At 42.0% G+C, this 27,324-nt stretch overlaps 1 protein-coding gene across 1 annotated transcript; it reads right to left on the reverse strand.

Moving 5' to 3' along the window:
• Window positions 1-1,328: 1,328 nt before the first annotated feature.
• On the reverse strand, window positions 1,329-27,319 carry crk (CRK proto-oncogene, adaptor protein). Its single transcript, XM_033045876.1, has 2 exons — window positions 26,167-27,319; window positions 1,329-3,385 (listed from the first exon to the last, which is right to left on the reverse strand). Exons 1-2 carry the CDS (start codon window positions 26,932-26,934, stop codon window positions 3,248-3,250), a joined length of 906 nt encoding a protein of 301 aa, XP_032901767.1. The 5' UTR covers window positions 26,935-27,319; the 3' UTR covers window positions 1,329-3,247.
• Window positions 27,320-27,324: the final 5 nt, after the last annotated feature.

Genomic DNA, 27,324 nt, shown 5'->3' on the forward strand with positions numbered 1-27,324 from the left:
GGGTACCATAATGTTTGGGACACAGCAATGTCATGTAAATGAAAGTAGTTCGCACTGGGCAGTTCCTTCCCTCCTCCATACTTTACTCTTGCCATCAACTCTGATACAAGTTAATATTCGTCATATCTGTCCACAAGTTTTCCAGAACTGTGGTTGTTCATTTAAGTACTTCTTGGCAACCTGTAACCTGGCCATCTTATTTTTGCGGCTAACCTGTGGTTTTGCATCTTGCAGTGCAGCCTCTATTTCTGTCCACAAAGTCTTCTGCGGACATTGGTCATTGACAAATCCACACCCGACTCCTGAAGAGTGTTTCTGATCTGTCTGACAGGTGTTTGGGGATTTTTCTTTATTACAGAGAGAATTCTTCTGTATTCAGCTGTGGAGATCTTCCTTCGCATGCCAGTCCCTTTGCGATTAATAAGCTCACCAGTGCTCACTTGCTTCTTAATGATGTTCCAAACAGTTGATTTTGGCAAGCTTAAGGTTTGGCTGATGTCTCTTAACAGTTTTATTTGTGTTTCTCGGTCTCATAATTGTTTCTTTGACTATCATTGGCACAACTTTTTTCCTCATGTTGATAAACAGCAATAAAAGTTTCCAAAGGTGATGGAAAGACTAGGTGCTGAGAGCTCTTATACCTGCATTAAGGAGGCAATAAGAGAGGCCATACCTGAACAATTACAAACGTCAGTGAAGTCATGTGTCCCAAACATTATGGTGCCCTGAAATAGGTTTCACCATGTAGGGTGTAAACACAGTTGTAATTTCAACATGGTGAAACCAAAATGTAACACCCTATAATAAAATTGGACAATGTGCACTTTAACCACATGTGATTTTTTTTTTAAATTACAAATCTCAAATTGTGGAGTACAGAGGCAAATAAATAAATGATGGGTTTTTGTCCCAAACATTATGGAGGGCACTGTATGTTTAATTTCCATTTAGCAATTTTTCTCATGATAAGCAACACATAAGCAAATGTTCCAAGTCTAAATTTAACCTAAGAGCATTAATGGCCAGTGAGAAAAGCAAAATGTCACAAATTCCAACATGGAATAAAACCTCATTCTAATGAATATCAATGTTTGGGAAGCAGAGATGATAACTACTTTCTGCAATGCTACCAGAAGTTACAGGCCTCAAATGACATTAAATTGCATAGTAGTTTGGCCACTAAATGTTTACATTTGATGTTAGTTAAATATTGAACAGAATTCTCTTTCCTATTCCTCTCACTGGTCATTTTCCACCTTTGCCAAGAATCAGTTCTACAAGCTCTTTAGGAGCTGCTTCTGGTGCAATCAGCCACCAGCACACCATTTCCACGCACTATACCACAGCCCGTTTAAACACTCAGCCATCGGCTCAAAGAAAAAGTGGTCACAGCAATCTTAAAACAATAAATACATGTCTGTGTTTCGTTACAATTGTTAAACAGAATCTTTTTTTTCTTTTTACAGAATTTTAATACAATCTCAGAGCAGAAATAAGGTTAAAAGGAAAATAATTTCAGAGGAGCCATTTGTAAAATGTTAGTATAACTGCTATATTTAACTGTGCTATGTGTCATAAGTAACATAAAAGATTAAGACACTCAGGTCAGTTCAGAAGATGAACAAGTACTTGTTCTTTCTTTACATCTTCCTGTACAATTATTAAATGTTTGTGCTGTGTAATTTGCATTTTCTCAAGAGCAATGGGGCTTCAGTCAAAGTAACAACTGGAAGACCAGGTATCCTGGGATCAATTAAGCAGTTTCCAGGAAAGAATAGTCCAAGGAATGTGCCAGGATTTAGGTAGTGCATGATAAACAAGAGAGCATTTTCATTGACACTGTAGAGAAACATGATTCTTTGTTTGGAATGGCAAAGTGTACATAAACATTAGGCACGTGTTCATCAGCAAAAAAAATAAACTTGATTAATTCATTTCCCTTGTCCATCACCACAAACCAGCTGCACGATTAGCAAACAAGATCATAACTTACTTAAACCCTCTACCCTCCTATCCTTCAACATAATTTTTTGTAGTGTTTCCTATTTTATGTGGCAGCAAGTTACAAGACAAACTATACTTGCATTTCTTTCCATTGGTTCTTGCATAATCCTTGCATTAGTTAAGGTGTTTATTGGCAAAGTAGATATCTTGGAAAAGGGGTTCAATAAGATTGTCACATTTGATGTTTTTAGATTGACAAATGATCAAACTGTAAAACAGTTGAGTTTGCTAATAAAAAGTAGCTGACAGTGAGATGTTTACATGTCCTAAAAGCTATTCCTAACCTGGTTGATATCAATTTTCTGAAAAAAAAGTAGTGTCCCTTTAATGGTTACTGCAAAATAAAATAATTTACTGTGATTGTTAAAGTGATTCAGACAAATTATTTTAAATGATTTGCTTTTTACGGAGCTGAACTTATCATGGTACATCCCTATCCAGTAGTGTTTAGTATTTGTCCCCACAAACTGTGAAGTTGTGCGAGATCATGCAAGAGAGACTGCTGTCCTTTCCAATTGCTGGGAAATGGTTATGCTGTGACATCTGCGCCACTACACCGCACTTCATGCAAACAAGTTATTTAGTATCCAATGGGGCAGCTTGCTGCTCAACCACAATTGAAGACCTTGATCCCACCTTCAGGACAAGTATACAATTCCGGCATTCCGACAAGGATACAGGATGACGAACAGAAACTTGGAATGATTCTATTCTTTTCACTCCGTTACCCAATTCAGGGACAGCAAAGGTAATTGTAGTTCCCCAATTAACTCAACACACAGCAGGGCTGAGAGCAGACGCTCAGCATGGTTTAGTGTTGAACTGGAGCCATCATTGCTCACTTGACCTGAAGTGACGTTGCATTTGCTTTTTGTAAAAAACATCTCACACATACATCCAGATTAACAGCCACAATACTTGCAGGAACATTAGTTAGGGAAGAAGCTCTCAACTCCAAAGGCGCCCACCATGTGAATCTTACACACCAATGAACATTAAAACCGTTAAATCAAAAAGGAGAGCAGTGTCAAAAGCATACATCAGCGCTGTCACTGCAAACAGTTTCAAAGACAGGGCATTCCATAGTCAAGTTAACTGCAATCTTACTGGGCTAGTGTAAACATTAGAGGGCCAAAGTCTTGGGTGCGAGGTTGGTTGGGGAGGGGTTTGTCAGGAAATGGAACCATAGAAAGTCTGTTCCCATCTGTAATTCAAATTGTTGTTTTCTCTGAAACAAATCCACTCAGCTTAGGTCCTCCTCAGGGTTCTGTTGATCCAGTAGCCGGACATGAGTGAAAGGGAAGTGGCCATGTTTACCATTACACTCTCCTTCCCACTGGCCACTCACATTGATCTTGGTTACCTTCACTAGGTCTCCAACCTATAAAAAGAAACAATGTCAGTTACAATACAAATCAAAATTAACATTCAAAAGCTTTAAACCGGGTAAAATATTAAAATAATACAACAGAGGAGCACCGGCACCTAATTCACAGCATATTTCTCCTCATACATTTCCTTATAACATAGGAGGCCCAAAATTATATTACCTCTCACTGCAACCCAAACAATCCTATTGCTTCACATATTTCCATGTAACCCATCATTTCTCATATGTCCAACAACTCCCCAGCTTTACGAGTAAAGTACTAGGGGTATTTTTTCACCTAGAAGTTCCAAGAATCCTGTCTATCAGTAATAAGAGGTGTCACAATAAAGTTGGCTATGAATTTGTCAATGGCATTTTCCACTGCTGAGCTATTTATGTCAACTCTGCATGGATTAAAAGTCTGCTGGGCCTGAACCCATACTCAGATGCATATAATCCCCTTGACTACTTGCACAATTGTAAATCAGTGATGGGGGAAATTCACAGACACCAAGTTGTACATGCCTCTTGCATTAAAGACTGCCAAAGTCCCAAATAGCTGAACTTCCCCCACATTATTGAAATTATACTAGCCAAAAGTCAGCAGCATGCATAGAGATTGTATATCATAATGAACATGGCGTTACATAATATCTTGATTTAGTAAAGAAGTTCAATATATTTTATTGATGTTAGCTAATAAACATATTGTGAAAAAAGAGATAATTTAAAAAAGCTGTCAATATGAGGATTAATAAGGTTCTCGAGGCAGGGGGCGATACACTGAACATAGGAGAGATTTACAAAGGGAATTCCAAATCTCAGGATCTTTGTAACAGAACACATGAACAAAAGTTGAAAATACAACCCCTTGTGGTTTTTGTGCTTTTAAGAGGGACTAATCTTCTATCTCAATGCCATGCTATCTTCATGAATCTCAATTCGCACAATTACTAAAAGGTATCGAATATAGCAAATGAGCTTCCACATCCCTCATGGGCAGAACATTCTGGGATTAGTGACCCAGTTCTAAAACTCCAGCCAGAGGTAACATCAACACTGTCAATTTTCTATTTTAGCAAGACCAATTCTCACTTCTTTAATTCCTACTGTAAGGGTCTAGTCCACATGGTTTATTCTCTCATGGCAAACCTAGTGAATCTTCACTGCATTCCCTCCATTGCAATCATATCCATCCTTGGGTATGGAAATCAGCAGTGGTCCCTCAAGGGTTACATACACCTTCTTGCAATAAACAAAGGGCAAAGTACCATTGACCTTTTAATCTGCTTGTTGTATCTGCACATTAACTCCGAACAATGGTGATAAAGTGATAAATGTAATACAGATAAGTTTAACTCCTTCAGCCTCACAACATTCAAGGCACGAGTCCTACAATTGAGGCCACCCCAATTCTAACTACTCGATAATTACAAGTTATGCGTTTGTTGCAAAGCTCTGGATTTCCCATCCAACATTAAAATCTTCCTTTTTAACCAAGCATTTGATTATATTTCCCAATACATGCAAAGAATGATCACTATGGAAAAGGTATAGAAGTGCCTAACAGGCCAAGAAATATTAATATTTCACAAGACCAAAAGTCGAGGCACAGCACAGAAAATTGGATCCGTTTAGTCAGTGTTCATCACCCAGCAGAGATAGCACAAGTTGGATGCAGATTGCTGCTCCCTCTGCACTATCCTGTCACGCACTTTCATAATAGGGACATTGTGGTTAGTTGCAGTTTCTTAAAACTTACGACAATCTTAATATCTAACAGCCATGACTCAGCAAAGTATTAAACAGGATACATATCTAGCAACATTTTCTCAGGGAAAGGAGTCAGATGCTTGAAATCCAGCAGGTCCAGACTGATAAGTCACTTGGCTGTTACTATGTCCTTGCATACCAAGTTGAAGGAAGGATGGCTGCTATCAGCAACAGCCGCAGAAAGTATGTAATTCCACAAAGTGGGCAGCCATCACGACAACACCCTGCTTCTTTAAGGAAAAGCATTGTTTTGTTCCTAAAAAATCGCCAATTAGCTTAGACCCCGACAAGTCTTGATATTTAAGTTGAGTTTTGGATTTACATTTGGGACCGTGTAGAGGGGGGGGGGGGGGGGGGGGGGGGAGGAGGAAGAGAAGCAAAAGAAGAAATGTCTACTTCAATTCTTTTCAATACGCTATGTCAAGAGTGTTTTATTGTCAAACGTCCCAGATAGAACAATGAAATTCTTACTTGCTGCAGCACAACAAAATATGCAAACATAGCACACTGTAAACAATATGATACACAAGAGAGAATAAAGTTCAGTGTGCGCGCACATGTGTGTGTGGTGTTGCAGCACTAATATATTTTTCTTTGCACTACCTGTTGTACTTATGTATGACTTAATTATTATACTCACATATAGTATGATTTGACAGGGTAGCACACAAAGTTTTTCACTGCATCTCTGTACATGCGACAATAATAAACCAATAACATGTCTCGATGCACCCAAAGTATAATAATTAAACATGAAACCCCTTTTCAGAGGCACCCAAGCTCTTGCCTAAATCAAATGGATTTAATTGAGAATGGGCATTGGTAGATGGGTGCAGATAGATAGTAAATTGAATCTTTTCCTCCTGGAATAACATTGCCATTGTTGAAATGTTATAAACATTTAACCTTCCTCAAAGCCAACAAAATCAGAAATCAACTTAAGCTCAAGGCAATTGAAAAAAAAGATTCAGTACATGACGTGTGGTCTGTCTGGTCATTGAATAAAGTAGGATTTGATAGGTAGAAAATGTGATGAATCATGTACCACACCCAAAGAAGGGAAAGCATTCCATGAATTTATTCATCTATTCACAACTGCATTTTTACTATACAGAGTAAATTCCAGTTTAAAAGCACATTTTTAGTTTTCACCGATTGATACAAGACTCACAAATGAATTTACATAGAACAATTAAATGGACAAAGGTGCCATACCACCCAAAATCACCCCAATAAACACCAGAAATTAGGAAAAGGCAACTGGTGAAAATAATTGAAAAATACCTGACGTAGGCACAAGATTGTCCTTGGCTCTTAAGCTCAACGAAATAAACAATTACCAGAAAGCATTCCAACCAGCACACATCACATTCCAACACTAACCTGCTGACCTCAGATGTTAGTCTACTGGAGAACTTAAGTGCAAGATCTGAATTAAGTAATGCCAAACAATTAGATATCATGGTGGGATTCTTAGAAGTGGAATTACCATGATTTTTTTGCAGCACAAACTCATCAATGGAAGAGTGTACCCTCAGGAAGGGCAGTACCACTGTTCAAATTCTGCAGCCCCCTATTACAAACAAACATGCTTGGCAATGTCATCCACTCCAGTGGGATCAAGGGCAGAGGACTATAGAGGTGTCTGATTCAGCAATATGGTCATGACCATTATTCAAGTCGATTCTTTTATGGAAAGATTTCATAAAAAAGGAAAGATTTCATAAAAAAGTAAACCACTCCAAGTGTTCAGAATCATTCCAGCAATTATTTTAAATTATTGGCAGTCTTGTTTTTGGACCTTGATAATAGTAGATTCCCAATTTTGAATGTGGTATAGAATTCAAGAGTCATTGAATGGCAGGCAACAGCATTCCTCAGGCTTTTATTCTGTCAAACATTTCACATATTGCCTTTGCACGCATCTGTCACATTCACAGCAATCTTTGCCATTTTCAATTATACTCAGGGAAACAGTGTCATAACAGGTTGGGATGAGAGTGCCAAATTAGAAAAGCAGCTGAGTGTACAATCCAATCGGCAGAACAGTTCCCAGCCAAAGTATTCTGTTTAAAAGAATTTATAAGCAATTGCAACCCTCACCAGTCATGCAGCTTGATTCCAGCTGCCCAAGTGAAACACATTCTCACTGGAGATCATTCCTCATCTTTAGAACATCAGTTAAATATGTCAGCTATGAACTTTTGGAACCAAATGTTTCCAGTTGGGTTGTTCATTTTAAAGCAGCAATATTCAATAGATGTCAAGAAATAGGAGAAAGTTTGCAGATGTTCCACTGAGTCTTGGTAAACCTTTACATTTAAAGAAAACTCTAGTTTTGTACATACTGCTAATAGAAAAAGTGTGCAACTTCATCAAAAACATAAAAGGTAAATCCTGGATGAAGACAATAAACCAGAAACTCACACGAAAAATAGGTTTAAGCTATTAAGCCCATCAGGTTTCTTCTGCCAGTCATTCAAAACTTGTTTTTATGCTCACTTTCTTGAAACAGCCTCCACCTGCTTGATAATGATCCCAGAAACATTGCTCGAGTGATTTTTTATTGCAAGAAAAGAACATCAATTGAAATATGAACAGTCCTCAATGGTTCACAAGTTTCATATGCATCTACTGTTGGGTTTAGTTCTACCGTATTGTCAAAGTTTGTTTCTTAAAAAGCAAATAGCAACAAACGTTAAAGGTGGACTATGGCAATCTTTAATTGATCCGTCAGACGGGAGTGGCAAAGATCTACAATGAGCACAAACATTGCTCAGTGCTTCTCAGGCTCTCACTCACAGAACAAAGGTGAGTTAGCACAATTATAGAAACATAGAAACATAGAAATTAATTGCAGGAGTAGGTCATTCGGCCCTTCGAGCCTGCACCGTAATTCAATATGATCATGGCTGATCATCCAACTCAGTATCCCGTACCTGCCTTCTCTCCATACCCTCTGATCCCCTTAGCCACAAGGGCCACATCTAACTCCCTCTTAAATATAGCCAATGAACTGGCCTCAACTACCCTCTGTGGCAGAGAGTTCCAGAGATTCACCACTCTCTGCACTCCCTCTATGGCAATTATACATTTTTCTTATCAGTAAAACACTCCTACCAAGTCTGAATATGGCATGACTGAAAGATTCTGCAGCCTTTCACAATATAGGAAAGCTTGGTCCAAATCAAGCTCATCAATAACAATTATTACTTGTCCGCTATTTTTTTTCAATCTTGGCTTCTTTATGGCCTTGAATGAAGCACATGTTATTACTGCAGGATTCCATCTTAATTTCTTTATTGAAAAGACCTGTCCTCCATATTGTGTTCCATATAATTTACAACGTCATTCAGACTTGGCACCGAGCCATTCTTTTGTTCTACTAGTCCATGCTTTTGTAGAAGAACTCCATTTTAGGTTTGACTATTAGATTTGACTATTAGCTCTTTCATTCCCTCCTTTTTATCAAACATGATAACATTCACAGTCCTCGGTAGGTACACATAATGGTCGCAAGTATTAGAGCAATGATTAGCAGAATGATAGAGCCATAATGTATCACAGTACCCCCAAGTCCATCAAACCAAAGGTATGGCTTCCAGTTCAATAGTACCACAAAGTCCATCAAACCAATGGTATGGCAACCAGTTCTCACTCTCTTCATTGACAACCATCCTGATGAAGCTTGTTTAGGGTCAATGGATCAGGTGCCACCTGTAGGCCAAATTTACAACAGTCCTTTCAAAACACTATCTCTTCAAGACACATTGTCTTTTCAATACACTTCTTTTCAAGACACCTTGTCTTTCCAATACACATTAGTCACAAAAACGTTGTAGTCTGCCGTGCCCAATCCTTTATTCCTTTCCAATGCACAAGCCAATCCTTTACTCATTTCCAATACAGAAGCCAATCCTTTACACAAGTGGTCTTATCTTCGCTGTCTGCTTCTAAGGATCTTGTCTGGAACGAGGCCAACCTCGGACTGAGCGACCTTAGTTTTTTTTACTGGGAGCTTCTTCGGGAGGCCAGGCTCAAAGGGGGTGACTAGAGCCCAGTTTTCTCCCCTTCAGATCCCAGTCAACTGCACCCTCTTACTCAGTCATCTGTTGCTGGTCCCAGCGAGATCCCTGCCGACTACAGCCAAATGTCAAAGTTTGTTTCTTAAAAAGCAGATAGCAACAAACGTTAAAGGTAGACCATGGCAATCTTTAATTGATTCGTCAGATGGGATTCTTTTGTTCTACTAGTCCATGCTTTTGTAGAAGAACGACTCCATTTTAGATTTGACTACAAGCTCTTTCAGTATAAGCTGCCTCACGATATCTTCCATTGAATCAAATGACATTGTATCATGGTTGAATGGGACAAATTCAATTTCAATGCATAATAAAAACCAGATGATCTCTTAAATCCGCTTACTTACTTGGAACACACTGTTCCAACACTGCAAGACATCCTCTTTCCTCTATTATTAAAATCAAGAATAAGGCAACATAACTGCACTCAATGCAGTATGTCAACTTTCCCCTGAGGTTTAGCTTTCTGCAATTCAATATATAGGCAACCCCTTCGACACGGTGAGGGCAGGAGTTCCTGGGAAATAGTAGTATCACAATTTTCTATAACAAAAAGCCATGCCATCTGGTAATATGTCAAGAAATACAAGTTAAAAAATAAATTTTGAATGGATTTATTTAAAGCAATGATGGCAAGATTCTGGAACCTTGGATGAGATGCATGATAAATTTAGTCAAAAAAGAGGAAATGTATGTGAGGTTTAGGAACGTTAAATCAGACAGGGCCCTTAAGGAATATATTGAAAGCAAGAAAGAATTCAAACAGGAAATCAGGGGTGTCAAAAGGGGCCACAAAATGACCTTGGCGAGGAGTTAAGGAAAACCATAGGCAAGTTGCCAGTGCACTGGACAATAACTAATTCTTTCCTTTAAGATGGGCAATAAGGATAACAGAATGTGATATGGTAAATCCAGAAATTATAAACCAGTGATTTTCTATCAGCAGTGATAGGGAAGCGATTGGAGAAGATTCTCAGGGATAGGATCTACTCATGTGGAAACTTTTGTATTTATTAATGATAGTCAGCAGAGCTTTGTGCAGGAAAGTTCACATTGTATAATCTTGGGAAAGTTTTAAGAGGAGGCTTCAAAGATGATTGATGAAGATAGGCAATAAATGTTGTCTACCTAGACTTAAAGGCATTTGACAAGATCCCTCATAATATGCTGACCGCAAGGTTAAGACACATGGAACCAACAGTGACTTGGTATTCTAGTTTGAAAAATGGCTTGGCATTAGGAGTGCATCAGGGTTTGGTGCTGGGCCCATTACTGTTTGTCATCTATATCAATGATGTGGATAAGAAGGTACATGGCGTGATTAACAAATTTGCAGATAATACAGAAGTGGGTGGTATTGCAGACAGTTAAGATCGTTGTCAAAAATTGCAGCAGGATCTTGATTGGTTGGCCAGGTGGGCTGAGGAATGGTTGATGGAATTCAAGATTTGCTTTGGAAAAGTCAAAAATGGGCAGAATCTACATCGTAGGTCTCCAGGGAGTGTTGTAGAGCAGAGGGGTCTAGGAGCACAGGTACATAGTTTCTTGAATGTGGCATCACATATATATGTGGGTAGGGTGGTCAAAAATACTTTTGGCACTTCGAGTATAGGAGTTGGCAGGTCATGTTGCAGTTATATTGGACGTTGCTGAGGCCACATTGAGAGTATTGTGCTCAGTTCTGGGTACCAAGTTACAAGAACATTTTTGTCAAGTTGGAAAGGGTATAGAGAAGATTTACCAGGATGTTGCCTGGACACGAGGGCCTGAGCTACAGGGAGAGGTTGAGCAGGCTGGGACTATTCATTTGACCGCTGGAGGATGAGGGGTGATCCTAGAGAGGTGTATAAAATCATGAGAGTAATAGATTGGGTAGACGCACAGAGTCTCTTGCCCAGAGTAGGGGAATCGAGAACCAGAGGACGTAGATTAAAGGTGAAGGGGAAAAGATTTAATAGGAATGCGAGGGGTAACTTTTTCCACACGAAGGTTGGTGGGTGCATGAAATGAGCTGCCAGATTAGGCAGATGAGGCAAGGACTATTGCAATGTTTAAGAAACAATTAGGCAGGTACATAGGACAGGTTTAGAGGGATATAGGTCAAACACGGGCAGGTGGGGCTAGTGCAAATAGGACATCTTGGTCAGTGTGGACAAGTTGGACCGAAGGGCCTGTTTCCATGCTGTATGACTCTATAACTAGGAGAGAAAATAGTGGTTCAAAATTAGCTCATGGTATGCACATCTCAGGAATATCATACTACAAAGGAATTACATGGAATTCTGATAGCAACGATAGCACCACTTACTGACAATGGTATAAATGTTAGACATGGATCAGAAACACTAGCATTCTCCAGACGTGGATTTCATCAGGGAGCACGGATTTCTTTTGCCTTACATTTATCAAAAATGAGAGAGCCATTTATAGATGTGTTATTCAATAGTGCCCATATCAAATATTTTGAATTTGCTTCACATGTGGCAATAACAGACAGTCAATGATAATTTCAGGTGCCTAACCATGTTTGGTATTAAACTCAGTAACTCAACTGTTCATCCTCTGTGTTGGTCTTCATCGCTGAGGAAAGTTAACTTTGAACAAGAGGCCATTCACTCAGCCCACTTTTGTAGAGTTTAATTAAAGTCTTTCCACCCTGGCTACTCAAATGTATTCAAAAAGGCAAAATTGAACAAATTAATTCCACGTATTCCAGAATACCTTGATTAATGTTTACACTAAACAGTGTCCAAGTTTTAGCATCCATAAGACCAGAATTAGGCCATTCGGCCCTTCAAATCTGCTTCACCATTCAATTTTAGCTGATCTATTTTTCCCTCTCAACCCCATTCTCTTGCCTTCTTCCCGTAACCTTTGACGTCGTTACTAATCAAGAACTTTTCTATCTCCAATGAAAGACACAATATGCTGGAGTAACTGAGCAGGTCAGGAATCATCCCTGGAGAACATGGATAAGTGACATTACGGGGCCATTTTTCAAACGTCACCAATCTATGTTCTCCAGGGATACTGCCTGACCCGCTGAGTTAGTCCAGCACTTCGAGTCTTTCTTCGGTACACCGGCATCCGCAGTTCTTTGTTGCTACCTATCATTCTCCGCTTTAAAATATCCCAATGACTTTGTCACCACAACAGTTTGTAGCAATGAATTCCACAGATTCACCACCCATGGCTAAAGAAATTCCTTCTCATCCAATCATAGAGCCAAACAGCACAGAAACAGATCTTTCAGACCAACTCATCCATGGCAATAAAGTTGTGCAAACAAGCTAGTCCCACTTGCCTACACCTGGCCATATTCCTCTAAACCGTTCCTGTCCAACCATTTTTAAAAAAAATGTTATAATTGAACCCAACTCTACCCTTTGCATTAGAACCTGGTTCCGTTTACTCACCATCACCTGAAAAAGTTGTCCCTCAAATCTCTTGTATTTTTCCCCTCACCTCAAACCTAAGCACTACAATGCTGAGAACTATACGCTGCACTCCATATCTTCCACTTTGCTCTACCTGTTGCACCTGAATGTGACTAGATTAGGGGTCAGCTACCTTGTGCTGCATACGGGCCAGGACGCATGCCTGTGAGCGGATGGCGGGCCACATCTAACACGTGTACATATGGATCCCGCCCACATCCCTGGGTGGCAGGCATCAAATCATATGTTCACACAGATCCCACCCCTTCGAGGCCGCCACCCGGAGCTCTGGCCTAGTTATGGGCGCTCACGAACATGGCGTACCTACGACCATTTCCTTGGCTCTGTCCTGAAGGCGATGGCTCAAATACTCACACTCACTCGTCCCCGGCCTATTGACAACCCTGATCCCGACAGTGAAGCCCAGACACAGAAGGTGCGTCGCTGGGCTGGCGACTTTGCGCAGGGCATGGTACAGCCAGAGCTTGGCTGCGCTCGACACTCCTCAGTGGCTCCACCATTGTGGCCGCCAGCGCAGGCCACCTTGCGTCACCGTGCCTGGGCGCTGCGACCTCAGTCCCGGGAGGTACCAGGGATGACGGAATTCTGCAGGTAGGATAATTACGGGGGAAAAAATACGCCTGTGGGCAGGATGATGTCAGGTTACGGGCCGCATTCGGCCCGGGGGCCGTGGGTTGCCGACCCCTGGACTAGATTGTATTTAGGTATAGTATTATCTAATAGGATTGGACAGTATGCTTCTTTCAATGTACCTTAGTTCATAATAACAATAATAAATCTAAACAACAGTGTTTTTTCAGATTATCGATGCTCCTCTTGATTTTAGAAGCTTCCATAAGTTCATCCCTCAGTCTCTTGTGCTCCAAGAGGAAAGTCCTAGCCTATCCAGCCTCTCCTTATAACTTAAACCCTCCAGATCCAGAAAGGCCTCCAATCTTTGCAAACCTTTCCTGGCTAATAACATCCTTCCTATAGCAGGGCGAACAAAATTGTACACAATACTCCAAATGCAGTTGTACCAATATCTTGTACAGCTCTAACATTACATCATAATTCCTAAATTCAATACCTTGACTGATGAATGGAAGCTTGCCAAGCATCTTCTTCACACCCTATTTATCAGTGTTGCCTCTTTCATAGAACCATGTACCTCCATTCTTGGGTCTCTGCTCTAAAACATTTTGCAGAGCCCTAGCACTTAGAGCACAAGTGTAGCCCTGGTTTGTTATATCAAAACACAACTCTTACATGCATTCATCCAATTGGTTTGCTCACCCTGGATCCCATGTGATCTAACCTTCCAGACCAGCCTACATGTGGTATCTTGTCAGAGGCCTTGCTAAGATCCATGTTGACAACGTTTACCACACTGTCCTCAATCTTCTTGGTAATTTCTTCAAAACACAACCCAATTTGTAAGATGCAGATGTTAGGCTCACCAGCCTGTATTTCCCTGGCTTGGTCTTGCAGCCTTTTTTATCCCCTTGTTTCAGTATCAAATCCAGGACATCTTAATCTAAATCTAAATCAGAAGGTTAGGCGATTCCAATCCCACTCAAGATGCAGGCACAAAACGGGAATAGATGAAACACTGCATTAGTTGCTTTTTTTGGTGAAACACTAAATTGAAAATGTGTTAGCTCTCCCCAGTAAGCATTAAATATCCTTAGGACAATTCCCAAAGAGCAAGAGAGTTACCCCATGCCCTGGGGCAATATTGCTCCATCACATTCAATGAATCTAGTCATTATCATTTTACTCTTGAGAAATATCATGCACAAAATTGGTTTGCATATCTTTTACATTAAATCGAAAAATACTTGTCTGCCTGCAAGGTGGCTTGAAACACTTTGAAAAGGTACATGAAAGAAATTCAAATTATTTATTTTACCCTTCATGCTCTCATTCCTAAATCTAACCCAATCTATGGACTTGTACCTCGCGATCCTGCTGTACATCAATGCAACTCATGGCCCTGCCATTTAATATATAACAATCTGACACGACAAATCCAGAACTATTCTCGACTGGAAACATTGATCATTTCCTTTCCCCCATCTGCCCCAACCCACGAGATAGTTTGAACGGCTGAGTGCTTCCAGCATTTTCCAGTTTGCTACACATGTACTTGAAACTGTACATCATTTTTTATCAGATGATACAGATTTCAATGACAACCCACAGATACCAATAGCTGAACTACACTTGATGAACATCTTTTTTACACCAGCATATTTCAAGTGGCATAATTACATAAAACACAGATCAGTACAGGACAGGAACAGGCACAGCAATCCACACTGTCTGTGCCAATCATTTTGCCAATTTAAACTAATCCCGTCTGCAAATGGTATTTAACACTATCTCCTGCCTGCTCATGTGCCTGTCTAAATGCCTCTTTAATGATTTGGCATATTTGGTTGTACCTAAAAACAAGGACTCTGGACACATTTTCACTGTCTAAAAGGAAGCTTCAGAATTGAAGTTTGGTTTATCCACATTAAAATTAATTATAAACACGATTGGCACAAATCTCATTTAAAATGTAGAGCAAGGCAGAACCTATTATTACACTTGGTTAGATAAACAGTTTTGCAATCTTTGCTCGTTCCACACTTGCTTACCTGACATTTTTTTTTAAAAACATTAAATAAAGTAGTTTCAGCAAACTAACCAACTGATCTAGGAACAATGTGATTTAATGGAAGTCAAATAAGTTATTTACATCACTGTTGGTTCTTAATAAATAATATTTAAATACTTGAGTCATGCATGAAATATCTGCAAGCTTCAATTACCGACTCAAATATTACAAGAATAAAAAGGTGTGGAATCAAAGATCAATTGCCGATTAGAAAGAATGTAATCGGCAGACATGTCTACAATCTTATTGCTCTGTAATTTCCTTCTGAAGCAGCGATTCATGAGTTCACACGTTGAATTCAGCATGTTTTATAAGTTGCTATTATCGACATAATGAACTTTTGTTTTCTTAATTTTTGGTTCAGTATGGAAGTTATTTTCTTAAAGTTTTTATGAATGTTTTTAATTAGCATTTGAAAAAGCTGTTCATTTTCCCTCTTAAATTTGACATATTTCATTTTACCTAAAAATTGGTGTGGAAGCATCTATAGGGCCTGTCCCACTTGGCGATTTTTTTTGGCGACTGCTGGCATCATATCAGTGGCGCCAAAAGATTCTGAACATTTCAAATCCAGCGGCGACAAAAAAAAGTTGCGACACTTAAAAAAACACCGTGCGTCATACTTCATCACACTGCGTATTTTTCGATGACCTGATACGTCAGTCAATGATGCTGGTCGTCGCCGAAAAAAATCGCCAAGTGGGACAGGCCCTTATCTCTGTCACATCAGACACTCCACCAAGCTCATACAAAAAACATAAAATACTAGCTTAAAACACAAAATGTCCTTTTGCCTTTACAGATGCTTTTAGACCTGCTGAGTTCCTCCGGAAGTTTGCTTCCAGTTCCAGCATCTGCAGCATTGTGTCATCTACAGATAAATTGCTGTATAGTAATTTGAAAGTCATGCATGGCACCAAGTCTATATTGATCAAATGCCCATTATATTAATTGCATTTACCCAGATTTTGAATGTTATTATCAAAGTACTTTTCTACAGTCATTTTACTACCCATATTTCATTGGAAGCATCAATAAGCCAGTTCGGTATTCAGACTGCACATGCCCAGGTCATAGGTCACTCGCGATAAACATTCTCGTCAGCTGTGCTGCTTCGTGTGTACAGATCTGCGTTTCATCCGTAGTCAGGATCGAACCCAATTCTCCAGGCAGTTGAATTGCTACTGGACCTTCAATGTCCCCTCCCGAGTGTCCAATCCCTGTCCAGGAGCGGCCAGAGATGCCCGGGATGACCCTGGACTGACGGGATACCGACCCGGAGCAGTGGCTGCCCCAGGCTTGCAGCCAGCGCGGAGATGAAGCACTAACTCCAGCTCAATTCTGCCCGTCCCGCTAGGTTAACCGACAACCCTGGACAGGCGGGACATCAGCTGCCCCAGGCTTAAAAGCTAGCATGGAGAAGAAGCACCAACTGCTCCTAGCTGGTGTCCCGTCAGTCCGGTGCTGTTGGTTAACCCGGTGGGACAGGCAGAATTGAGCTGGAGTTAGCGCTTCTTCTCCGCGCTGGTTGTAAGCCTGGGCCGCCACTGCTCTGGGCCGGTGTCCCGTCAGTCCAGGGTCACCCCGGACATGGATGGGACACTCGGGATGGGACGGGGATGGCCCAGTAGCAATTCAACAGTAAGAGATCTGGTTTCAATCCTGACTACGGATGAAACGCACGTCTGTATACATGCAGTAACACAGTTGCCGAGAATGTTTATCAGGAGTGACCTTTAACAAATCCCATGATTCCTTGTGTTTTTTGGAATACCAAACTCGCTTATTGACTGAAATGCAGCAGAAAGGCCACCCATTTCCTTCCACGACAGTTAAATTAAACAGCTCATATGTTTTCCAAATGAGCCGAATAAGCCCATTTGGATACACCAAATATTTTTGAATATACGCTATTTCTTCAATTGGCAAGTAATTGCATGTCCATTAAACTCTCCCTAACAAAGAGATACCAAAGAAAGATATTGTGTTAGTGGTGCTAGTGTAGAAGAAATTCTGGTCAGCACATTGGGAAAAGAGATTGGTGTTCAAATATTGTAGTGGGGCACGATTTCCTTCTTTGACTGGCAGTTAAGCCTGGTTTAACATTTCAACTAGATTGTCTACATAAATTGTTACACGTTCAGTTGCATGAGAATATACATGGATACGATTTTGTTCCATTACATAAAACATGCAGGTCTGCATTTGTAGAAATGACATGCCGTAGTTTTGATCCATCTTGCTCTTGTCAACCTTTTAAGCAGTTCCTCAGGATTGAAGACGACTTGCTTCCACTCCTATTTTGTGCAACAGTGCAACCAAATGGGTGGCTTCATGACGTTGCTGATGCATGCACTCTAGGACCTCAGTGCTATCCCCAATGTCCCTTCACCACTTCAAATAGCCAAAAGGAAGAGATGCATGCAATAGAGGGATATGTATCACTACATCCTAAAATCTTTTGTTCTGGCTGCCTTGGAATTGAATGTCTAATTTTGGACTTATGAATGCCATGGCCTGCCCAAGCGAACCAAAATAATATAATTACTGCCTTAACGTCAAGGATGTTGGCCTGAAATAGGTAATTAACTTTGGTTCATATATCTAGCATTACATAGTATCATTTAGCCATACAGCACAGAAACAGATCTTTTGGTCCACCTTTTATTATGCGGTACTGCACTTCCTCCCACTCTGCTTCCCATTATGACTCCATTCAATTTTTCAATTTCTCCATCTTAGTCATATGTCCAATGATATGACCTCCACCACCATTTGCATCTATCACCACTCTCAGGGCTGTCAACCTTATCTTCTCTATTTCCCCACACTTAATAACGCAAAATCCAATGCAACTTTGAGGAACAGAATTGCATCTTCCATTTGGTATATATTACAGCTCTCAGGACTTCAAAAGCAAAACAGGGCTCGAAATTAACGGTTGACCGGGTGCCATTGACCACCCAAAGTGCCGCCGGGCAACCTAAACGCTGAGTCATTTTACCCGGCTTGGCACTACAGATACTGGTTTATAATGAAGATAGACAAAAAATGGAGTAACTCAGCAGGTCAGGCAGCATATCTGGAGAAAATGAACGTGACGTTTCATGTTGGCGACGGCTGTAGTGCAGGGCAAAGATATAGGTGCTGTGTGACGAAGGGTCGGAGCGAATTACGGGCCCCGCACAGCGGCTGCGCGAGCGGCTCTACGTCCTCCTCCTCCCGCCCCCCGCCTGCCCTGATAGCGGCTGCTGCCTGCCTCTCCGCCAAGGGCGCTTTCAAAACAAACCCTCCTGCACGCCGAGGCCGGGAGGGGAGGGGAAGGCCTCCTTCCGCCGTCTGAAGAAGCTGCACCAAAGATCCTATAACTATAGGAACTTTGAGCTGCACCACTCGGCTACGCACCTTGGCGTTGGCTGGCGGAGATGGGGAGGCGGTGGCGAGGATATCCCAACTGCCTCCCCCTTTGGCGGCGGCACTTGTCGTTGGACAGGGACGGCCAAGGCAGCGGGGCGATGTTGTCCGAGGAGTGCTGACCTTGCTCCCTCCCCACATCCTCTGCCCCTTCCCCTCTCTCTCTCGTACGCCCCTCCTATCCTGAGACCCCTCCTCTCCATCCCGCACTGATCCCCATTCCCGCCTCTATTCAGTCCTCACTGACATCCCCTGTGCTCCCCTCCCCATCTACCACCCCCCACCATGTATTCATCCTGCGCTGATCACCCAATCCACCTCGCATTGATTCTTCTGCCACCCCCTCATCCATCCTACACTGGTCCCCTAATTCATCCTGCACCAACCCCCCCCCCCCAATTCATCCTGCACCGATCCTCCCATCCATCCTGTAGTGATTTAACCATTCATATTTTACTGATCTAACCATTCATCCTGTACTGATCCCCCCCCCCCCCCATTCAACACCACTGACATCCCCAGTGCTCTCCCCTCACAATTTTACATAATCCAACCAACACGTACTAATTCACCTGCCTCAATCCATCCATTCCGCAATCAAATGTGTTTTAATTCCCAATGTTATTATTTGTTTTGGTCCATAAAGATGGATTCATTAAATTGTGAACATGTGAATTATCATAAATTTGGTCAGAAGATATTTCAGTTGAAATTTTTAAAGTTAATTATGAAGTGGGAATGATGGAAACAGCGTTTATCAATATATATTTTTTTAATCTAATGCGTACAAACTGGGTATCTTCATGCTGTTCACAACACGTACATCTAATCTGAATGTACGGTAATGTGGCGTTTTGACACCTTTAAACATATTACCAAAAGAACATTTGCTGCAGTTATGTCCTTTGGTCATCTCTTGTCAGTTAGTGTAATGTTTAACCTGTCAGATGGGTATGGTTGGTTTTAACAGCTATCATAAAATGCCTTTAGAAATTTTCTTGCAATCTGTATATTTTGTTATGGATAAATTATGTGGGAAGCGAGAGTGTTTCTGTACCAATAGCAATAACGACCCATGCTATGGCCATGTCATGGTAATTTTCAATCCTTCACAGAAAACATGTTGGCATCAACCTGTAGTTGATGTGGTTAATAAATGTGGTTAAGCATTTATGTTACCATGGTCCAGGATTAATTGACAAAGGTTGATCATACGTTGAATAATCCAACCACATTTTTGTTTGGAAGTGGAAACAGCTAATAGAAATTGCATTCATTGCAATATGTAAAAAGAGTTGAGATACTGTATTATAATTTTGCTGCATGTCATTGTGGTGATCATGTCTTGATTGGTGAAAATGTTTAGTTTGTGACTATTTGAAGCAGAGATAATATGTGAATACTTCACTGGGCATAATTCCGACTGGTAACCACACTTAGTCCGAGCATATTATCGCACGCGTCATGCAAACCGTCTTAAATGACCACCTAAACTGTAATTTGGCAACCTAAAAAGCTGCCAAGGTTGCCTGGCTGGCAACAGGGAAAAACAGCTAAGGGAGCTAAGGGAGAGCCCTGCAGAAGCTTTAGGCAACCACCCCTCCTCTGCGCACCCCCACCCCCCAGGAAGCTGCAGGTATTTCTGCAATAACGTGTTTCCATTTTGCGAGTTGAAACATTCTGCAATTGATGAATATGGGGAAATTATTTATATTATCTGGGCTGAATCACGACTTGAATGAATGAATGAATGAATGAATGAATGAAAACTTTTGAGAACCAAATTCCACAACTAACATGATGGGATTTGGATCTTTCCATTTAGTCTATGCTTCTAGATTGCTAGTTCAGTATAGTCCTAACCCAAAACCCTCTACAGATGCTGCCTGACCTACTGAGTTTCCTCAATATTCTATTTCTTGGGCGTAAATAACTGCAGTTCACAATAGGACATTAGTTAAAGAGGGTTTATACAACAATCTGGTACTTTCAATTTTGAGCTAAACTTTTTCTTCCAGTTTTAATTAATTATTTGAATTTAAATTCTCAGCTACTTGCGTGGGAAATCAGTATCTTTAGGTCAGCAATCCAGACAAACAATCCCAATACTGCTATTTTCTTGACCCTCTCTCATTTTTCGTTTAGATGCTACCCGTGAGCAACATTGTCTGAAATGGCATCAGAAGAAAAGGTAGGGTAGATGGAAACCTTTTCCTTCCCATGGCAGAAACGTCAAAGAGAGAGTATAGGTTTTGGGTGAGAAGGGGAAAGTTTAGAGGAGAAGTGAAAGGCCATAAAAAAAACACAGGAATGGTAAATACCTGGAATAACCTGCTAATGAACAGGGGAAACAAATACCAGACTTTTAAGAGATACATATAGGCAGAAAAGACAGAAATATAAACCACGTGTAGGCAGACGAGAGTAATTTGCATTGGCATCATGGTCAGTTCAGACATGATGGGTGGAAAAACATATTCCTGCACTGTACTATTCTGCAAGATTTGTAGAACAGCAGCACTGAATGTATCAAGGCAGAGACTGACAAACAACAAGAAAGTCAAGGATAAGGGCGAGGGCAAGTGATGAAACCAAGACTGGATGTCATGTTCTTAATGAATGCTAGAGCACGCTTGAGGGACTTAATGTACCATTGCTGCAAAATAAAATGCTAGAAACAGGGGTATGCAGCTTCTTACGAGCAGTGTATGAGCATTGTGGCCTTAATGCCACTCTGAGCTCTGATAAGCAGGCCACATCAAGATTCTGAAATAGACACTACATTTAAAGCTTTGTGACAGGAAGTGATAACCACGCAGAAAGGGTGAAGCATCTCACAAACCACCCCACCAATAGGCATCTCCTGTCATACCTGTAGTATCTACATGAAGAAGAGAAAAAGATTAGTTAAAACAAATGTAGGTCCCTTGCAGTCAGAAACGGGTGAATTGATCATGGGGAACAAGGACATGGCAGACCAATTGAATAACTACGTTGGTTCTGTCTTCACTAAGGAAGACATAAATAATCTGCCGGAAATAGCAGGGGACCGGGGGTCAAATGAGATGGAGGAACTGAGTGAAATCCAGGTTAGCCGGGAAGTGGTGTTAGGTAAATTGAATGGATTAAAGGCCGATAAATCCCCAGGGCCAGATAGGCTGCACCCTAGAGTACTTAAGGAAGTAGCCCCAGAAATAGTGGATGCATTAGTGATAATTTTTCAAAACTCTTTAGATTCTGGAGTAGTTCCTGAGGATTGGAGGGTGGCTAATGTAACACCACTTTTTAAAAAGGGAGGGAGAGAGAAAACGGGGAATTACAGACCAGTTAGTCTAACGTCGGTAGTGGGGAAGCTGCTAGAATCAGTTATTAAAGATGGGATAGCAGCACATTTGGAAAGTGGTGAAATCATTGGACAAAGTCAGCATGGATTTATGAAAGGTAAATCATGTCTGACAAATCTTATAGAATTTTTCGAGGATGTAACTAGTAGAGTGGATAAGGGAGAACCAGTGGATGTGTTATATCTGGACTTTCAGAAGGCTTTCGACAAGGTCCCACATAAGAGATTAGTATACAAACTTAAAGCACACGGTATTGGGGGTTCAGTATTGATGTGGATAGAGAACTGGCTGGCAGACAGGAAGCAAAGAGTAGGAGTAAACGGGTCCTTTCACAATGGCAGGCAGTGACTAGTGGGGTACCGCAAGGCTCAGTTCTGGGACCCCAGCTATTTACGATATATATTAATGATTTGGACGAGGGAATTGAATGCAACATCTCCAAGTTTGCGGATGACACGAAGCTGAGGGGCAGTGTTAGCTGTGAGGAGGATGCTAGGAGGCTGCAAGGTGACTTGGATAGGCTGGGTGAGTGGGCAAATGCATGGCAGATGCAGTATAATGTGGATAAATGTGAGGTTATCCACTTTGGTGGCAAAAACAGGAAAGTAGATTATTATCTGAATGGTGGCCGATTAGGAAAGGGGGAGATGCAACGAGACCTGGGTGTCATGGTACACCAGTCAATAAAAGTAGGCATGCAGGTGCAGCAGGCAGTGAAGAAGGCGAATGGTATGTTAGCATTCATAGCAAAAGGATTTGAGTATAGGAGCAGGAAGGTTCTACTGCAGTTGTACAGGGTCTTGGTGAGACCACACCTGGAGTATTGCGTACAGTTTTGGTCTCCTAATCTTAGGAAAGACATTCTTGCCATAGAGGGAGTACAGAGAAGGTTCACCAGACTGATTCCTGGGATGTCAGGACTTTCATACGAAGAAAGACTGGATAGACTCAGTTTGTACTCGCTAGAATTTAGAAGATTGAGGGGGGATCTTATAGAAACTTACAAAATTCTTAAGGGGTTGGACAGGCTAGATGCAGGAAGATTGTTCCCGATGTTGGGGAAGTCCAGAACAAGGGGTCGCAGTTTAAGGATAAAGGGGAAATCTTTTAGGACCGAGATGAGGAAAACTTTTTTCACACAGAGAGTGGTGAATCTGTGGAATTATCTCCCGCAGAAGGTAGTTGGGGCCAGTTCATTGGCTATATTTAAGAGGGAGTTAGATGTGGCCCTTGTGGCTAAAGGGATCAGGGGGTATGGAGAGAAGGCAGGTACAGGATACCGAGTTGGATGATCAGCCATGATCATATTGAATGGCGGTGCAGGCTCGAAGGGCCGAATGGCCTACTCCTGCACCTATTTTCTATGTTTCTATGGACTTCATTGTCATGTCAGACCAGAAATAGAAATCTACTACACAAAGGTACAAATCTTCTTGACTTTTCCTTAACTCAATAGCAGCACTCACTTTTATCAGTTATTCATTCAAAACCTGCTTCAGGTTTGAGTCCACACATTAGGTTGTGCTTTTGGAAGTGTCATTTACACAAAGCCAATTAATCGCTTCTCAGGTGAGTTATAAAAGTAACATGCACCAGTATTACAAAGCTGAGCTCCTCCCTCGGGTTTCTTCTGGGTAATGTTTAGCCATCAATAGATTAGCTACATATTTTAAATGGCAAGTCATACAGCACAGAAACAGGACCATTGCCCCGACTCATCCATACAGACTAAAAAGTAAATCTGATCTGGACCTTTTTGCCTGTGTTTAGCCATGTTTTTCTCAACCTTTCCTATACGCCTATTTAAATGCAAGTATACCCGCAACTACACCTTTCCCCGACAGCTCATTCCATGTACCCACCACCATCTGTGTGAAACAGGTACTCCTCATCCCTTTTAAAGCTTTTGCATCACCTTAAACCCATACTCTCCAGTTTTAAATTCTAGTACTGTGGGGAAAAAGACAGTCTATCCACCTTATCTATGCCCCTAATGATTTTATACACATCTATAATGCTATCCCTCAACCACATACACTCAAGTGAAGTCAGCCAAAGTTTATTGAGCCACAACATACAATTCAAGCCCCATGAATCTTCATTGCATCCTTTTCAGCTTAATGTCACCCTTCCAATAGCTGGGCAAAGAGAACTGAATACTATTCTAAATGTGGCCTCACCAATGACAGCATGCCCCGACTCCTGTCCTCAGTGTCCTGACAAATGATGGCAAGCGTGAGAAATGCCCCTCATCACCCTGTCTACCTGTTGCTACTTTCAGGGAACTATGCACTTACACCAATTGTTCTCGCTGTTACACTATACTTCCCAGGATGTCTCTATTTACTGATTAAGTTATGCCCTGGTTTAACTTTACAAACTACAACACTTCACACCAGTCAGTTAAATATACCTGCCATTTATTGGCCTACTTCTAGTCAATCTAAACACTGTTGTGATCTTCAAAAACTTATTCACCAACCATAATGCCAATTTTAGTGTCATCCACAAACTTACTAACCTTGCCACCAACATTCTCATTGAAATTATTCATAGAAACAACAAACAAATGGATCCAACACCAATCCCTGCAGTGCACCACAAGTCACCTTCAATCCGAACAATGACCCTTCACTACCATCCTGACTCCTTATACTAAGCCATCTGGCTAGCTCTTCCTGGATCCCATGTGATCTTACCTTCCAGAGTAGCCTATAAGAGGCCTTGCTAAAATCCATGTAGACACCACCCATCCTACCCTAATCTTTTTGGTTATCTCTTAAAAACTCTCAAATTGCTGACATGATTTCCCATGCATGAAGATATCCCTAATCAATCTGTGGCTTTCCAAACGATGGTACATCAAACCTCTCAGAATCCCCTCCAGTAACTTTCCAATTTCACCGTTCATGGACCGAGCTCCGAGTAAGTTGGCTTACCAGACAAGTTCTCAGGTTTCTAGGCTATATTTTTTTAATGAAGCACATTGCAACATTAAGATGCTGGAAAGAGGCAAGTACCGATTCCAACAAATCTTCCACCAATTCATTCCAATACTTGTGGGTTTACTAATTACATTCATACTGTTTCTGTACATACACTAAAACACATTGTGAACATCTTAGTTTAATTATTACTTAACACAATCTTGTTCAAGAACAGCAATTCCAGCACCCCTAGTCTTTCCACACAACTAAAATTCCCCTCAGATACATATTGTGTCTTTGGTAAAACAATTCAACACACAAATTAAAAGCATTAATCAAAGTTGTGTCTACTCTGCTGTTCAATAAATGGATGGCTAATCAAATTCTAACCCATATTCTTATGCACTCATGGTAACCTATCAATGACTTAGTTACTTTAATAATATTCAAAGACTTTGCTTTCACCGCCATTTGAGGAAGAGACCACCAGAGACAGTCCTGATTTTTGTTTGTTCTCAAACACCACCCACATGTTAAATATTTTAAGGGAAGCATTTCATCCAACAGGCATTTGCACATTTCCACAAAACTTTCCAAATCATTGAAATCTCTGTACAAAAGTTTCCCTTTCTTTATTTATGATAAATCTGTGTTTATGGTTCTCTATTATTGGAAATACTCAGTTTATTCAATAAATGTTTTCCTTAATTAGAACAGATAGGGTGGATACAGCACCTTTTGTCCAGAGTAGGGCAATCAGGAACCCGAGGATAGAGGTTTAAGGTGAGAGGGGAAATGTCTAAACTCAAATGCTAACTTTTCCAGAGGGTGGTGGGTATACATACAAGATGCCAGATGAGATAGATGAGACAGGTACTATAACAGCACTTAAAAGTCACTTGGACAAGTGAGTGGAAAGCAAAGGTTTCTGGGGATATGGGCCATATGCAGCCAAATAGGAATATGAATAGTTTAGATGAGGCATCATTCCGTGCTGTACGACTTTTCTAACTCTCTCATCAGTTTTAGAGAAACTCCTGTTTCTACAGGTTGGCCTTCCCACATTACATTGTATGTATGCCCCGACTGTATGCGAAAAGAAAACAAGTGAGGGGGGGGACAAACAAGGTGAGGTCACGAAGGCCACCTACCTCCAGGGCCAGTGCCGTCTTGTCGTACGCATTGGGCACCCGCTTCTGGAAGGCGCGGGCATAGACCGGCCCGTTCTGCAGATTGGGCAGCGGGGTACTGACATTGGGCTGAGCGTAGGGCCCGAACTCTTGCTGCCCGCCGCCCTGCTGATGCTGGGCCGCAGCCAGCGAGCTGTCCGGGCTGCCGGCCGGCCCGAGCACCGAGCTGGGCCGACACTTTTCCACGTAAGGCACGGGGATCATGCCGCAACGGCCGTCGGCACTCTGCGCGTTCCACCACTGGTCCTCGGGTTTGTCGATAACTCGCAGCAGGTCGCCCTTGCGGAAGGGCAGGTCCTCCTCGTCGTTGCCCGGGAAGTCGAAGAGGGCGCGGACGTACTCGGTGTCCTGATGCTGCCGAGGGCCACCGGGGCCGGAGCCGAGCCCGAGGTGCGGGGGCTTAGCCACCGGCTCCTGCAGGGTGGTGGTGTCCAGGTAGTGGATCTTGTAAAAGTCCAGCAGGCCGGGCAGGTGCTCGAACTCCTGGTCGCCGATGCGGAAGCGAGAGGGCCCGGGGCCGGAGCCTGGCTGCGGGCGGCTGTTGATGATATAGTGAGACACCTTGGAGTTCTCGCTCACACTCAGTACGTAGTCGCCGGGGATGGTGCGGCTGTCCCTCACCAAGAAAGTGCCGTGCCTCTGGCCCTGCAGCAGCGACACCGCCTCGTCCCGCCTCATGCTGCCGAAGTACCAGCTGGCCCGGTCCTGCACGTCGAAATTAGACGCCATCTCGGCGCCCGCAGCCCGGCCGCCACCACCCCGCCGCCTAGGCCGCAGGCTCGCCTGCTCCTTCCCTCGCACGCCTACCGAATGTAGTTTAATTAGCCCGAGGGCGCGGGTTTACCTCATAAAACACACCCTGGACCAACCCACACCCGTCTGCCACAGGGCATATCCAATAGTTTTGTTGTTTAAATAACTAACTGGAAAATAAAAGTCAGTGGTCCCACTGCTCTCGCGTGCTGCCTCCTCCCCGGCGATTTCGCCGAGTGTCTAATCGCTAACCAGTATTTTTTGATAACGAGGAGGCAGCGTCTGGTGTCTAAAAGGCGCCGCCGCCCCCCTCCCGCTCTTCTCAACGCCGGAGTAAAATGGCGGCGGATAAGGGAGGGAGGGAGG

The sequence above is a fragment of the Amblyraja radiata genome, chromosome 28 (assembly GCF_010909765.2).
Source record: "Amblyraja radiata isolate CabotCenter1 chromosome 28, sAmbRad1.1.pri, whole genome shotgun sequence".
In the NCBI taxonomy this organism is placed as follows: Eukaryota; Metazoa; Chordata; class Chondrichthyes; order Rajiformes; family Rajidae; genus Amblyraja; species Amblyraja radiata.

Bases quoted from the DNA above. Each gene is read 5' to 3' on its own strand.
- crk (XM_033045876.1), bottom strand. From the start codon at position 26,934: ATGGCGTCTAATTTCGACGTGCAGGACCGGGCCAGCTGGTACTTCGGC. The intron at 3,386-26,166 runs GTAGGTGGCCTT...TTCTTTTTATAG, and splicing joins AGACGGCACTGGCCCTGGAG to GTTGGAGACCTAGTGAAGGT.